The 17,361-nt window shown below is 38.7% G+C and overlaps 1 protein-coding gene across 3 annotated transcripts in view; it reads right to left on the bottom strand.

Moving 5' to 3' along the window:
• The window catches only part of ADAMTS9 (ADAM metallopeptidase with thrombospondin type 1 motif 9), a 162,397-nt gene that overhangs the window by 128,707 nt on the left and 16,329 nt on the right, over positions 1-17,361 (bottom strand). For all 3 annotated transcript variants that reach the window (XM_005695759.3, XM_005695760.3, XM_013973544.2), the window contains exons 4-8: positions 5,837-6,126; positions 3,511-3,594; positions 3,294-3,409; positions 2,250-2,290; positions 2,030-2,135 (exon numbers count right to left, since the gene is read on the bottom strand). In XM_005695759.3, coding sequence (XP_005695816.1) covers positions 2,030-2,135; positions 2,250-2,290; positions 3,294-3,409; positions 3,511-3,594; positions 5,837-6,126 — 637 coding nt within the window. The remainder of the gene's footprint in view (positions 1-2,029; positions 2,136-2,249; positions 2,291-3,293; positions 3,410-3,510; positions 3,595-5,836; positions 6,127-17,361) is intronic.

Genomic DNA, 17,361 nt, shown 5'->3' with positions numbered 1-17,361 from the left:
CTTGGCTATCTGGCTACCTGCTGACTTCTACCCTAGAACTGGTGCTCCAACATCATATGCTCCTATGCCTTCATTAGCTACCACAATTTGGTTGGCTACTACAATTTGGTTAACTTAATATCTCTAAGCCAAACACACAGACTTAATAATATCTACTTTGTGGGGATTATAAAGATTAAGGGAGATAATATAAATGAAAGCTCCTAGGAACACATCAACAGCACAGTTTTTACAGGGGAGTCGTCTGTTAACTGTGAATTAAGACTTCTATATGGCATACATATTTTGTTGTTGCTATTTAAAATTCTTACATTCCTTAAAATGTCAATTTTATAACCTGGCTATCTAAAAGAGGTTTATAAACTCTTTGGGGGAAAGGAATTAATAGGAAATTAATTATATTTCTTTACACAGTATATTTTTGTTAGCCCTATTTTTGGGGGAAGTGTTAATCTGTTAATCAAATACACCCTTGCCCTTGGAATACATTCTTCTCTCTGTAACTCTCCTTGTTCCGTGTTCTGGGGCAGGAATAGTTGCCCCATTGAAACATCACCCTATTCCTCACTATGAAATCTACATCTCCTATTTAAAGGTCTAAAGTAATTTACTAGGTTTCATGTAAAACAAGTAAATGAAAATCCTCCAAAGATTCTGTTAAAATAAGTATGGGGGAACTGAGCTAAAATCAACACCTCAGTTAAAATCAATACAGGACTTGTCAGAACCTTTACTTCATGGTATTTGGCCTTGGCACTCCAAACATGGCTAGGAAATTTTTTTTTTTTAAATCACTGGATTACAACACTCTTATTTCGTCCCATAGACTATTCTCTTGGAATCAGTGTAAGAGTACCAAACTTTGGGAAATGCTGGCAGAATCAGTAATTTTCAAATCTAGTTCCAAGAAATCCTTGAGTTTCATGAAGGTATTTGAGAAATCAAGGGACAGAGAGACGATGGACTAAGAAGGACTCTGACCCATCACCAAGGCTTCACTGAAAGTCATGCCTTTTTTATTCTGTAAATATTGAGCACCTTCTGATATTTCCATTGGAGAATAAAAGGAATGTGCTCTTAAAACATGCTTGAAATATATTCATTATATGTGGAACTGGGATAAGAGATTGTGGAACTGGGATTAGAGATTCCTCTATATATGCATATTGCATTACACCTACCGTAGTACACTGCATATAAAGTGTCTTCAGAAAACGTTTGGCACACGAAAGAGTTTGCTTAATAGATGATGCTATCTCTAAAGTAAACATCTGACATGCAGGTCGATACAGAGCTATTTTTGAAAATTATTCCAAAAAGGTATAAGTAATTTAATCACTGTAGAAAGAAAAGATGACAGATAAAAAACTGGAATAATTTTAAGTAAATTTATACCGTTTTGCCCCACATTCTAATAAGGCTTTGTCGCTAAAGAACAAAAACGAAAAACCAATTTCATAATGACCAGACACTTAGTGATCATAAATAGGAAATGGTTTCTTTCTTCTCTGTATCTTTGTTCATTCTTTCCCCTGAAAGAGGGTCACCTCTGTTCTCAGAGGCTAGTATCTGAAGGACAAACTTGTATAACCAGAATCAGGAATGATCTGGGTTTGGGAAAATTGTGCAGGCCACAACAATGTTGGAGGACCCTACTAAACAAAGATAAGTTTTCGGGGCTGATATACTCTCTGCTTCAGTGGAAGGGGTAGAAAGACCTCCTTTCCTACTTCAAAGTAGAAGCACTTTGAAGTAGGAAAGGAGCATATTAGACCTTGCCTGGTAAACCTGTTCAGTTAAGCAAAGAGACACAGGAGCTAAGGCTGAACAGGGTGCACTGCATTTACTCAGCTTTCTGAAGTCAAAGTCATTTCTCCCAACAAGGTTCAAAGCTTTTCAACCCTGCAAACTCAACTATGCCTTGAGAAGTATCTTACACCTTTTAAAGTCCAGTGAATGCTCACTGATGCGAAGGAACAAAAGTTTTAGGTCACTGCAGATTAAATGAAAATATGGAAAGGAAACATACACATGGCCCAGTTCATGGGCTATTGTGAAAGCTGTACTCAGTCCACTATCTTCACTGATAGAGCAGCTTCTGTATGGATCACAGATGGTTCCCAGTTCAGCCAGACCTATTAGAAAGGAAAACAAACAAAGAAAGATTTACTTTAGAAAGCATTTGTGGCTTGGAAGAAAAGCATGTCATAAAGTGTTGAAGCCAGAGAGGACACGCACAGCAGACTCACCTAATGTATCGCATTTGTCATGGGCTCTGCAGATATCCTGTCTGAAAGCAAAGCACACTTGCTTTAGGGCCTTGACACCCAACAGTAAACACCAATACAAGCAAACACTCCAGCCTTTCAGGTATTCACACCACCACTACGTTAGGGATGGGGAGGGATGACCAAAAGCTAGTTAACAGAGCCAGGGGTTTGCATCAAAAAATTTATGAATCACTGGCTTATAGATTAAAAGCTACATTGAGTAGTCTCCTGTCAACCAGGGTAGCCAAGGGCAAATGAAAATCTCTCCACCCAGGATTTTCCTCATACCTTGAAACAAGTGATTCTACTTTCTGAAAAAACATTCTGAGAAGGTTAGAAATGCCTTTCACTTAAGTTTAGTTAATGTTTTTGACCATAACAAAGATGGTTGATGGAAGACACAACTAGGCCAGCATTAATTCTGTACTGTCTGAGCCACCAGGGAAGCCCAAGGCCAGCATACTTCTTTTTTGCCCTGCATAGCATTTTAAATATTTTGAACTAGAAGCTACCATTTAAAAACTAGAAGCATTCACATTTTCAAAAAAAAAAAAAAAAACAACTCATTTCTGGCTTCTTACCGAATCACAAAAGCTGGCAAGACTGTATGTATATTCTGCACAGTAATGACCAGCTCAATCTGAATGGCAGCTGCCCCTCTATAAGGGCATTTACTTTCAGGACTGTCTAACACACTTATTGCCTACTTGGTGACTATGGGTTAGTGGTTCTCAAGCAGCTGTGACTGTCCTCTCCCCCACGCACCCTCAGAGAGCATCTAGCAATGTCTGGACAATAGTTTGGCTGTCACAGTTAAGAGGAGGGAGAGCTGCCAGTATACAATAGGTAGAGACAAAGGATGCTGCCAACCACCCCGCAGGGCAGGGCAGTATCTGATCCAAAACGCCAGTAGTGCTAAAGCTGAAAAACTCTGGACTAGGGGCTGGCTAGCAGCAATACACAATCTTATCCCATCAACGTGACCAGAAACTAAAAGACTGGAAGGATAAGACGTCCATATACCTCGTTACAAGAACCGCTGTATCATGCTGGATTCCACCTGGATGGTTCTTTGAATGCTGCCACTGGCAAAAGTTTTTTAATGTTGTCTGGGCATTAAAAGATATGGAAGGTCCTTCCTAAATACAGACAAGAATTATGGTTGATCCACTGTACCAACATCAATTAGATATGCCATTTAGGATACAGAGAGAAGAAAAAAGAAATAAAACTTTATTACCTGTTCATTATGAATCACAACTAAGTTCACAATAACAATATTAATTAAATTTCCAATACTTGGGTCTTTATAGATAGAGGCTACCTGTAACCGAGATAAATTTTTCAGTTAATTGTGAATTCTTTGTAAGCAATAAGCAAATCACTTCTTACGCTGGTCTCCATGGCTTTTTATGGTTCATAAACATATGCATTTTGGAGTTGTAAATTTTCATTCAGTCAACAAATATTTCTTAAAACTCTCTTTGTAAAATGCATAGATGGCAATTTCAGAGAGTAAATAAATGAGAGCAAGTTTAAATTTCAAGGTGTTTTCCAAGGAAACCACATTGTCACCTAACTTAGCAGTTCTCAGTCCCAAAACACTGGATATTAACTTTTGATCGAGCATTTTCATCCCAGTGGAAGCTGGACTGCCATTTATGCAATCTCACATGGGCAACAAGCTTGCTAATACTGTTGATGTACCAACCATTTATATTCTCCATAATCTGGTAACTTTTTTTTTCCTCCATTATTACCGTTAATTACTAGAGCTACACCCATTGAATGCTTGCTGTGGACTAGATCCTTGCTAAAAACTGCATATGCCTTTGTATTTAGTCCCCATAGCAACACTCAAACCAGGTATGACCACAATCTTTGCTTAGCAAATGAGAAAAATGAGGCTCAGAGAAGTTAAGCAACTTGTCCAAGACTAAACAGAGAGTGGTAAATAGCAGAGCCAGATTTTTCAAGCAAGATTAATTTGACCTTAAGTCCATGCTTGTCATTAAAATTCTTGACAGATCTGAACTTATGGGGTAGAAATGGAGTTGAGTCTGTAAAAGGCATGACTAGGTTTTTCTTTCCCTCCACCAGAATAGGAGAGGGCTGGGGCACAAGGGACTGAACCTGAAGAAGGGGGTGAGGGAGAGTGGGGGGAAGAGGCAGGTGGGTGGGGGGATGAGGAACATAGCAGAGTGATTCACAACACAGGTGAATTCACAGGGAAAGCACAAGGAGAACCACAGGCCATAGAGAGGAAAGAAGAAACTCTAAATGGATGTTCCAAAAGGGCAGCTTTTCATATGCATTTGGGGAATGTAATACAAGTAGATTTCCGTTCAAATAAACTAGGGTCAGTCTATTAAAAGGAATGCTAGCCTGAGGCTTAAAATGGATGAAGGCAGAGCATATGGACTATTATGGGACAATCTCCAATATTTCAAGACAATAGGAATATGTAAAACCATATTACATATGCTCCATCTCTGAAAAAATACACCCATACATGTTTGCTTAAGAAGTGTCTAGAGCTGCATTGTCCAACATGGTGGCCACTTGCCAAGTGGTCACTGAACAACTGAAATGTGGCTTGTCTGAACTGAGATGTGTTCTGAGTGTGACACCCATACCGGGCTTTAAAGTCTTACTATGGAGGAAAACTCATCTCATTAATATTTTTGAAATAACATTTAGATATAAAAAAATACATGATTAAAATTGACTTTTCTTGTTTCTTTTGTGTGTGTGGTTAACAAAATTTTAAATTACATTCACCTATGTTTTTAAACATGGCTTGCATCATATTTCTATTGGACAGTGCTGGTTAGAAGCATGGGCAAATAAACTTGCCACATAGGTGGCCTCTGGGAGACTGGGTAGGAGAAAGCACTTAGGCTTTTCCCCTAGTCTTTGGATCTGCTTGGTCTGTTTTTCTATCATGCAAATTTATTACTTTTTCAATTCAAAATGGGAACAGAAAAATTCAAAATTTAAGTGAGAGATTCCTAAGCCTCACCCCAAAACTACTTAATTAAAAATCCTGGGGGCAGGGGATAGAGCCATTTTACTAAGCTCCATCAGTGACTCTGATTCACAACCAGGGACCAAATAAATGTCTTACTGGTGACCCATACCTGGCTGTGCCGGTTCACATGTCAAAGGGCAATGATTTGGAGAAGCAGACAGGCTGAAGGTCACATGCAGTCTCTAAGCTACGTTTCTGGCTTTACATGATCATGGACAAGCAACTCAACTCCTATGAGGTTCAGTTTTCTTATCAACAAAAAAGGAATGACAATCTACCTAGCGGAGTTGTCAGGAGGATTAGAAATGATGCCTTTTAAGTAAGAAGTACATTGTCTAATGCAGAATAAACACTATTTATACTCATTATTGTCATTGTCAACAGCAGTCAATGAATAATCTTATGTTCTCTTCAGTCACTTGCCTGAATTGTGGAAATGCCAGCCCTGAATGATCCTCCAAAGCACTGGGTGGAAACCCATTCCCAAAGGCACATTTAGAAACATCATAAATCACCTATTTTTGAAGATACTTACAATTGACATTAAAGTTAAAATATAATGTTGAAGGTTCGCTCCATGGTATAAAACCATTCTGTTGTCTGCTACCACCATCACTTCTACAAACCGTGGATAGGATAAAAAACGTTTTGTTCTTCTGTGGGTCCCCTTTTGCCTTGTGCTGTCTGTTTTGCTACCATTGGCAGGAAGCGTGCTTGTGGTGAAGCTGCTATTTAACACGGCCATGTCATCAGCCAGGCTGCTCCTCCCTCTCCATCTTCTTGTCCTCGTTTTCCTCTTGTCCTTACTGTGACTATTTCTGTGTTCTGCAACAAATCAGATGGCATGCATTACATTTCGAGCCACATCTATTTCATACTAAATTTAATTTGACAGGTCTTAAAATGATGCCTCTGTAGTCAAATTACATACAAAAATCAAGTTGTACCCGCTATGGACTCTCCAGGTAAAACTCAATCTGTGCTCTCATTTAAATGACTAAAGACTTGAAATCAGCCTTCCTGGAAGCTTCCATGTTGTGTGTGTGTGTTAGTTGCTCAGTCATGTCCAACTCTTTGCAACCCCATGGACTGTAGCCCACCAGGTTCCTTTGTCCATGGGATTCTCCAGGCAAGAATACTAGAGTGGGTTGCCATTTCCTTCTCCAAGGAAACTTCCACAAATGCTCACGTAAATGATTAGAAAATCAGGCCTGAGTTTAGGGGAAACAATTGCTTATTCTCTTCATTTGGTAACAAAAGTCTGACTGGGGTTTAAGTGGTTTGTATTCATTGTTCTTTGCTATTCACAGAGTAAGGGCCGACAAGGCAGCTATAGAGCTCTAGGGAATGGAGATGGAGATGCTTCATGTACATCACTTTTCACAGTCAATGAGATGCAGTGTGAAGGGGCCTGAGCAGAACGCAAGGTAATAGACAGTACAAAGAACTACTGAAAATGCATGACAGGGTATTATTCTATTACCATATTCAATCACTGTAATACATGAAATGTAAGAACAGAGTCACTGCTGTTCAATGCTTACAAATTTTTAATTATTTCAGGGCTCAGTTACGGAAGTGGATTATACTCAGAGAGTATGAATAGGTATTTGGGACTGTGTAATACCAGATGGGCTCTCCTCATTTCTGATTCTAGCCTAAGTACCTCTTGGATTCTACACAATCTTGCAGCTGAAAGTGTGGTCCATGGACCAACAACATCTGCAACCCCTGGAAGCTTGTTAGAAATATAAACTCTCAGGTCCCGCTTTAGACCTGATAAATCAAAATCCACATTTTAACAAGATCTCTAAGTGATTTATATTCATGTTACAGTTTTGACAAGTACTAGTTTTGAACCTGGTTTGAGGCTTGTGTTGCTGGTGAAAATATTCAGTCATCAACCACACAATAAACAAAATAAGCATAAAAGTGCCTGCCAAAATATCCTTTGAGTAAAAACAGAACTTAATCAGTTATCTTGCCAATCAAATCATAAATGTGTTTCAAAGCTTTAATGCCACTAATCTGTAGTCCAAATAGGCAACAGAATTGCACAACTAAGAAATATGCTTTCCTAAAACACAGTTAATGGAATTTATTACACCAGTAATAACAACAAGTTAAAGTTTTAGTCCTTTCATATTTGAGGGGCTCAAATATTTAACCATTATAAGCTATTTCTAAAACAATCAATTAGGCCAGCATGTGTATTTTGCCTAAGTAGACTGTTTTAGTGGTTGTTAAAACAGCGATATCAGTCCAAACTGTCAAACAAGTTATGTGTGGTGCAGCTTTAGATAATGTGACCAGCCCTAAGCCTGGTACACAGTAGGATTCGACATCAGACTACTTTTCTTCCAGTCTCTCTTTCAAGAGCATTCATATATGTATGTGTGTGCACTCAGTTGCTTAGACGTGTCCAGTTCTTTGTGAACTAATGGACTGTAGCCGGCCGGACTCCTCTGTCCATGGAATTCTCCAGGCAAGAATACTGGAGTGAGTTGCCATTTCCTCCTCCAGGGAATTTTCCCCAACCCAGGATTGAACCTGCATCTCATTTGTCTCCTACATCAGCAGGTAGATTCTTTTACCACTGAGCCACCTGGGAAGCCCCATTCATATTTGTATATCCATGCCATATAGGTACTTAGGCTGTCATTCCAATTTTAATTCACCAGTGATTATAAATAAATATGAATCAAGCACCTACTACATGCCAGATATTGAACTAGGCCCTTTTACATGTTATCTTATAATCCTCAGACAGACAAAATTACGTCCACTGTACAGATGAGGAAAGTAAGTCTCAGAGAGATTAAGCAACTTGTCCAATGTCACATAGAGGGTGTGGTGGTATCAGGAATCAGGCATGGATTTGATCAACACCCTAAACAGTGCTCTTTCTATCACATAAGACTACTTAAGAGCTAGGACCTGAAATGGGCTCATGATTTGGTTGACAGTTTCTAAACTGAGCCCATAGTGGAAAATAGTATCTGGTACATATTTTCACAAACACTAGCTTTCTATAACAGGTGTACGGAAGCCACATTGAAAACTGGACGTTAGTTTGTACTGTATTTCAGATTCCTCTTCTTTGTCAAGTATCTTAAAGTGGAAGGTTACATTTTTGATTTGAGATCTTTCTTTCTTAACGTGTGTGTGTTGGGTCATTCAGTCATGTCTGACTCCTTTCGGCCCCATGGGCTGTAGCCTACCAGGCTCCTCTGTCCATGGGATTCTCCAGGCAAGAATACAGGAGTGAGTTGCCATGCCCTTCTCCAGGGAATCTTTCCGACCCAAGGATTGACCCCAGGTCTCCTGTATTGCACGTGGATTCTTTACAGTTTGAGACATGTAAAACACATAGCTATAAATGTTCTTCCAAGTCATGCTTTAGCATGATATGTTGTGCTTTCATTTTCATTTATCTCAAAGTACTTCCCAACTTCTTTGATTATTCAGGAGTGTGCTATTTACTTTCCAAATATATTTGAGTTTCCCATTTTTTCTGTTATTGATTTCCAGTTTAATTTTACTGTAGTCAGAGAAGATACTCTGCATTACTTCTATGATTTTAAATTTATTGATATGTTTTATAGCTTTGCATATGGTTTAGTCTGGAGAATGTTCTATGAGTACTTCAGAATAATGTGTGCTCTGAAGTAGAGTGTTCTACAAATATCTGTTAGGTATATAGTTGGTTTACAATGTTGTTCAAGTTTTCTATTTATTAGTTAATCTTCTCCTTAGCTAGTCTATCTACTACTGAAAGTAGTATTGAAGTTTCCAACTATTGCTGTTGAATTATTTCTCTCTTCATTTATATCAGTTTTTGCCTCGCACATTTCAGTGCTTTGATATGAGATGCATATTTGTTTATAACTGCTAAATATTTATAATGAATGGACCCTTTTACCACTATAAAACATTTTGATAAACCTTATTATATCAGTAAAGTGAAGTAAGCTTGTCACAAAAGCCAATAAATTACATGATTCCAGTCATATGAAATTTCCAGAACAGGCAACTCTATAAAGACAAAAGTAGATTAGCTGCTAAGTGCTGGAGGCAGGGTGGGGACCTTGGCAGGGGAGTTGATAGCTAATGGGTACAGGGTTTCTTTTTTGAGTAATAAAAATGTCCTATTATTGACTGTGATGGTGGTTGGCACATAACAGTGAACACACTGAAAATCACCGGACACTTTAAACGGATGAATAGTATGGTATGTGAATTATATCTCAATAAAGCTGTGAAGAAAAGAAAATATGTTACTTAGTTTGTGAAAAGCAAATAATCTTTACTTACTGTCTTCCATAAATATTTTGACTTAAAAGATTTATTTAGAGAGAAGTATAACTACAGCAAGAAAAATACTAAGGAAATACCATATAGAATTCACTCTTTCGACCACATAGAAGAATCATTTCTAGAGAATCATCAGGGGGTACTTGGGCATGGGAAAACCTGTGAATAAATCAGGCACTAATTGCAAAAAAAAGTACACTTAAGTAGCAAAGTTGAAAAAATTAAGGCATTAATCACTAAAAGAGATTTCTAACAAAGAACAGAAATAATGGAGAATAACTCATGCAAATCCTAATACACCTGGAAGACATTTCATTCGCAACTAATCTTTGTATCAAAGAAACAATTTAGTATGCTATATATGGTATAAAAATCCAGGAATAAAATTATGTCTTCAGAATCAAAAAGAACATATTCTGTTACATACTTCCCCAGTCTTTTACCCATCTGACCTTTTATGAGTTAGAATATTTATTGACCTAATTAGCCCAACTAATTTCTACCACATTAACCATTTTAGCAGGCAGTTTTGAATTTGGCTTTACAAAGACTAAGAGCTTTAAAGATTCAAACATTCACTATGACTACAAATCCAAGAACATTTTTACTGAGAATGGAAAAACCAGACGTTTTAACTGGTATATCTGCTCAACTCTCTTGCCTCTGAATAGAAACTGTTAATATCAGAGAACGATTTTCACCAAGGGACACACATTGCCAGGATAAAAAGTAAGTCATTCACATTTCTCTTTAGTGACCTGATAGCATAATGGAATGAAGCTTAGTATTTCAAATTTGCAATGTCACTTTGCTAATAGTTTTATCAGAATGAGCTACATAATGAAATTTCACCCTAGTAGAAAGCACAGTATAAATGATCAGTGTATTTTTGCTCTTCATTTCACCCACATAAAGCTTTATATTATCACTTTTTAATAAGATATAATTTTATACTATAAAATTAGTATTTTTAAAGTATACAGTTCAATGGTTTTTGGTGCATTTATAGACCTGTGTAATCATTTCTGCTACCTAATTTTAGAATACCTGTATTGCCAAAAGAAGAGACCCTGTACCCATCAAGTTATCACTCCTCATTCTTCCTCTTCCCCTCAGTCTTTGGCAATCATTGACCTATATTTTGTTATCTATGGATTCGCTTTTAATACAAATGCAGTCATGCTTTTAATACAAATGCAGTCATGCTTCTTTCACTTAGCACAATGTTTTCAAGGTTCATCCATGTTGTAACTTGTATCAGCACGCATTACTTTTTGTTGCCATCTAGTATTCTACTATATAGATGTATCACCTTTTGTTCATTCATTCATTCATTAGTGGGCATTTGGGTTCTACAGTTCAACTGAATAATGTTGCCTTAAATAAGCATGTACAATTTCTTTCTGTGACTATGACTGGATTTCTCTCTAGGGAGAATGACTGTTCTTTTAAAAAACATTTTTCTGGCTTAAAAATAATTCTGAAGACAAGCTGTTTGTACCCTTAAATGATCTTTTCTGAATCACTTCTCTTGGCCTTAGTTTTCTGACCTCTTCAATGGGTCTATGAATAGCTGTTTACACCCTTAAGGGTATTTTGGGACTTAAGAAAGTGTATAAAAAATTACTTCCAAATTACAAACTGAATTTTAAAATCTTATTTTTTTGTATCTATTTTGTGCAAAGCACTGGCCAAGTAAGTTGAAATAAACAACAACAAAACAGAAATAAGACTTGGGAAGGATCCTTAAAAACAAAGTATCATGAAAACTTAAGACAGTATCAATATTAAAAAACATGACAGCTAAAAATATTTGCTTATTTACTGGCAAAAATGTTTTAAATGAACTTCATTTCACATTGCCATGCCATAAAATGCATATGACATTACTAAACAACTGGAATTATTTTAGAAAATAACATCCAGGTCTGGTTATTCTGAGTTAGTTACTCACTGAGTGCTTCCCACTGGGGCTGAGCTAAGGAGTCTCGAATGTTAACATTAACAGCTGGGAAGTTAATCATTGCTCTCTATGTTTATATGGTTTATCAAAATTTAACTGAATTTTCCTTGAGGCACTGAGCCACCTTTTGACTTCATGGTCTAAGTGGGCAGGGGAATCACAGCACAGGACCAAAGGGAAGGCTGGAGTGCCGGGACTTTAGCAGGTCTCCTTTCTGCTTCTCCAGGACGTGACAGCCAGAAGGAAGTGGACAGGAGTCTGCAGAGGTTCCACACCTGCATTCTGGAGCCAGACCAGCCCTGGTTCATGGTCCTGCCTTAGCATGGCTCTAGCTGCCCCTTCTTGGGCAATTTCCTATCTTAAAGGTTCAGTTTTCTCATCCGTAAAAAGGGGATACTAACAGCACACACTTTAACGGGTAACTGTGACGGTTAAAAGGGAAAATACGAAAAATACCTGTTGCACAGAATGTGGCTCATAGGAAAGCTCCATTGAATACTTACTGTAACAGGAATTATTAGTTGTTATTGCTTTACTAGTAGTATGCAAAACAGCTCCTCTTTATAAATTAGAATGTTGACATCAGAGTTTCTCAAACAAAACGACTTTATTTTTGGAAGAGTCTTCTAAAGGAAAGGAGGGAGGGACAGGAGGAAGGAAGGAAAGTCATAAAGACCAGCCCCCTGTTCCCTTGGAACTTGCAATCTAGGTAAGAGGCGCATGCAGACTGACGTGGGAAGACCCAGTCCAAGATGTAATGAGATGCAAACATGCCACAAACACTTCCGCCTCTCATCTGGCTCCAAAGACTGATAGCATACAACAAACAAAAAGTGGAAGCTGAGGGCAGCTCCTGCCCTCTGTTCTAGTCATGTTTAAGATCTACCCTCAAAGAGTTACTCAGTGAAACCGCCAGAGACAGACTCGGTGAGACAGGAACCACAGTCTACTGGGATCGGAGGAAGATGGGTAAACAAGCACAATGTAGGGAAGAAAGAGATAAAACATAAAACAAAAATAGCCATAAAACCAATGAATATAAAGAACAATGTGTTTCCAGAAACTGGATGGGGAAGGAACTAAGGGAAGGAATTGTTCTGTGTATATAAATTTCTAAAGCATATGAATGAAAATCATCAAGACTTAATTTTTTTAAGGGTACTCAGTTTGATAGCCTAAAAAATAACAGTGAATTCCTAGATACTCTAGAGAGTCACATACCCAAATGTGTCCCATTTCTCCAGACAAACTGTTAGTTTTGGGGGGGGGGCGGGGCGGGGTGGAGGAATGGCATGCCCAGTCCAACATCTGTGTGCTCCACACACAGGGCTAGGGGGACAAGGGTGCAAAGGGCAGTGGCGGCAGAGATTTCCCTTTTGGCTGGCCAGAACCTTTATGGACAATGTTTCCCCAGTAGCGGTTTACGGAACGTTAGTCCCAGAAGATATTCCCCAAAACAAGCCAAGTGGGTTTGCAAAATACTTTATACAGCATTTACATCTGGGACTTTCTCCATACACATTAGCATTTTAAGAGCTCTGAGAAGTCTTGCAGAAAAGAAACCAGTCTACACTTTGTTTATCCATGGAATCAGGAAAATTAGGGGATCCAGGCCAATTTATGAGGAGATTGAAAGTCCTTGAAAACAGAACAAGATGAAGAGGAGTGTACTGACGGACCTTCCTCTCGGGGAGAGAAGGAAATGCCATTGAGAGAAGACAATTAGAAGCTTCTTGCAGTTCAAGGGGCTGTGATGAGTGGTTGGTGGTGAGTGGTGGGAGGCATATCTGAGGGTCATCACACCACCTTCCAAGGGCCGAGTGCCTCCCCTATTCTGGGGAGGTAAATTTGCTGGCACAGGTGCAGAAGCTGAGACTGTTGCCCCAAAGGCCCTGCTGCATCCTCCCATATTCAGCATCCCCCAGCTCCTTCAACTACATGCAGTAACTACGACAACACTGACTACACTATTACAATAATCCTGGCTCACATTTAAGCTTTCCACTGTGCCAAGCACTATTGAAAGCACTTTACATGGACTAACCTGATCGTTCCTCACAGCACTATTAGCTCCATCTCATAAATGATCAAACTGAGGCACCCTTGAAATAACTTCAGAAAATATTTAAAACACATCTATTTGAAATAGCACAATGCTGAACATACCCAGGCCTGTATTTTATAGGTCTTAGAGTTTGTTTGGTTTTGCTATTAATATCCTGAAATAGACTCCTAGGGAAATGTTGGTTTTGACTCATTCCATCTCTGAGCAATAAGGGGAGATGGGCCCTTCTGCCCAGCAGGGTCCCAGCTGTCTACAGTCACCATGCACTCTCTGCAGCCTGCTTCCAATGGTTGTTTCTTTTGTGACATGACGTGGGATCTTCCAGGCCAGCAGTCTCCAGGAGAAATAAAATGTGAGCCCCTCATGGAAGATAAGAATTTCCAGCAACCACATGTTAAAGAGTCAAAAGAAACAGATGAAATTAATTTTAATGATATATTCTTTAAACCTAATACATCCAAAAATACTGGGTTGGCCAAAAAGTTCATTCGGGTTTTCCAGCCCATCTTACAGAAAAACCCAAACAAATCTTTTGGCCAACCCAATATTATCCTTTCAACAGGCAGCACCAACGCCATTTCAAGGGCTCTGGAGCCACGTGGAACTATTGCCTATGGTACAGGCTGGTACATCCTAGGCATTAAGTGTTTGCAGTATGAATACAGGAGGCACCGTGATGTGCTGCTAAGAGTTTGGGAGTCAGAGAGACCTATATTGAAATCCTAGTTTCTGTGCATTTAATCTGGGACCTTAGGCAGGTCACTGAAGCCCTCTGGGCCTCAATTTCCTCATCTGTGAAATGGAGATAATGATGATTCTTCCTCACCAGGGTGGTAGGAAGGGTTGAATCACTCAGTATACAGGGAAAGTACTGAAATAGAGCCTGGTGCAGAGTAAGCGCTATAGAGGTATTGGCCACGGGAACTCATTACTAAGGTTGAGCAGCCTTTTAGGGCTGCTGGAATAAAGGGGCTTCTGCTAACATTTCTGTGTAGCTCCTGGTGGCCCTGTGATGCCCACAGTAGGTCTAGGTATGGCTCCCATATCACAGACTAAAAGGCAGTTGGGCTGGAGTCCTTTAAAAAGGCTTCTAAACAACTCCTAGAGAGCATATCTCCCACATTCCTTTGATACACCAGTCTCCCAGTTTCCAGGCAACTGAGGACAAGTTTACCCACTAGGCCCGCAGCAGAAACTCTTCATCATGATGTCCATATTCTGGCCACCATGGTCCTGAGTGCTGGTAAGGACACACTGTACTCTGCTCACAGCTTGAACTCACCAGGGGCCCTCCCAACCACAGGCCACCAGCCCACAGCACCTTGGCCCAGCTCATATATTCAACTGCTATATATTCAGCACTTGCTGTGACAACTTAATCCTTTAAGTGAATTAAAAGCCTAATGTCTTTCTCTATAGCCTTGATATAGCTTTTTAAACGCTCTCAATAGTTTATTCATAGTTATTACACTTACAATACACCCAGTGGCACTACCAAAATCCCATTTGAGTTGCACCTCTGAACATCCTCTCTTTTCAGGCACCATGCATTGATTTATATTTTATTTTTAAATTTTCCCTGATTTCCAGCCTGGAAAGAGTATAGGAAAGAAGACGTCTATGTTTGTCCAGGGCTCATTTTTCCATTCACTTTGGCTCCAAGATTATGAATCCCTTAAAAATTCAGAGCCTCGATCCTCTTATCCACAGACAGAGAAAAGAAGTTCTCTAAAGTTCATTCCAATATTGAAAACTGATGAGTTCTCATATTTTATAAGATAAAAGTGAAAAATCCTGAAAATGAAGTCTTAAGATTCAAAAATTGCAAAACCCAACACTCTTCTCTTGGCCACTCAGAGAGCATATGAAAAAAATGACCAGTGATACATAGGGTGGGCACATAGAAGGAGACAGAATAACTGCAATGGAGAGAGACCAAGAAAAAAGAAATGTGCTATGCGTGATGTTAAAAAAATATCAAGCAAGGGACCATATATGTATCTCCATTTCTCACTGCAAAGTGCTTATTTTGGAACTCCTAACATAGGTGACAGTTTCTAAAAACCATTTCTATTCTCTAATTTGACTTGTTTCACTGGAATAGCATAAAATGTCAGGATTAGGAAATAGACTTAAAAGAAAAAAAAAAAGCTCATAATCAAGTTACCTTTCAAAAACCATTATACCACCCACAAAGCACAGAATAGGAACTTTGCAGGAAAATGGAGTCATGTCTCCCATTCCTGTTTCCCCAAAAATGTGTGGTCACACACAGCTGAATCTCACACTGCTAACTTCTGCTCTGTGTGTCTCCATCTCACTGTCCTCTGGTTTTCTCTGCTGTGTGCACATAATGTGAAGTAGAACACAGCTGCCTCCTTAGGAATTCAGGGTTTCCTTTGTAAATGTCTGCATCCATCAGGCAAGAGGAACCTATTCCTATCATTAACTACACGGGCTTGAAATTGAAAGGTATGTTTCTAGATATCAGCTAGAAAGAAACACAACAATGTCCCTTTCCGTTGGCACAGACAATGGCTTTGAATAACTAGACTTACAGAAGTCTTTCTGAGTCCATTTCTCTGCACCTGTGTCTTGGACAAACCCTATACTGCTCTGTCTACTATGCTTTGCTGCAGCGTCATCCCGTGACAGCATGAAATCCACAGAACATGAAATGTTCGCAATAAATAAGGAAGACATATATGAAATAAGGGTCTGCAAATGAAAATGAAAAAAACAAGCTGTAGTCTGGGAGAAAGTATTTGCAAACTACGTTTCTGATAAAGGGCTTATATCAGAATATATAAAGTACTCTTCACTAACACAAAAACAGATGTTCCAATTTTTTTTTTTTTTTAAGGAATGAATTTGAACAGACACTTCACCATAGAAAATACACAGATGGCAAATAAGTACATCATTAGTCATTAGGGAAATGCAAATTAAAACTGCAATGGGATACCACTACACATCTACTAGAATGGCTAAAATTAAAAACCAAAATCAGCCAAATAAAATATTGCCCAAACCATGTGCTGGTGAAGATGCAGCAGAACTTTTATACCCTGTCATTGGGACTACAAAATGGTATAGTCACCTTGAAAAGCAGATGGGCAGTTTCTTATAAACTTAAACATATGCTTACCATATAACTCAGATATCTCACTCCTAGGTATTTATCCAACTGAAAACGTATGTTCACCCTGAAATCTGCAGGCAAATGTTTATAGAGGCTTCATTTTTAATTGCCAAACTTTATCTCTCAACTGGGTGATAAACAAATCAAAGTCTACCCATACAGTGGAACACTATTCAGCAATACAAAGGGATGAATTACTGATGTAGGCAACAGTGTGTATGAACCCCCAATGACCATGCTTAATGATTCTAGTGATATGACATTCTGGAGGCCACACTAGAGAGACAGAAAGTAGGAGGGTGCTGCAAAGCACAGCAGGAATCATTCTCTATCTTGATTGTGATAATGGTTACCTGACTGTATGCCAAAACTTGAAAAACTGTACACTGAAAAAGATGACTGTTTTCTGAGTATAAATAATATCTTAATAGGAAAAAATGAAGAAAATACTAGAATATATTATATATACATATGTGGTATATACATAGTTCCTAATATAATGGAAACTATATTATATATTTTCCAATATAATGGAAAATAAAAATATTTGTAAAAATTTAAAATCTTAGCAGGGAA

Source organism: Capra hircus, chromosome 22 (genome assembly GCF_001704415.2).
Source record: "Capra hircus breed San Clemente chromosome 22, ASM170441v1, whole genome shotgun sequence".
Lineage (NCBI taxonomy): Eukaryota > Metazoa > Chordata > Mammalia > Artiodactyla > Bovidae > Capra > Capra hircus.
Note: the sequence above shows the minus strand (reverse complement) of the source record. Positions and strands in the feature narration are given on the sequence as shown.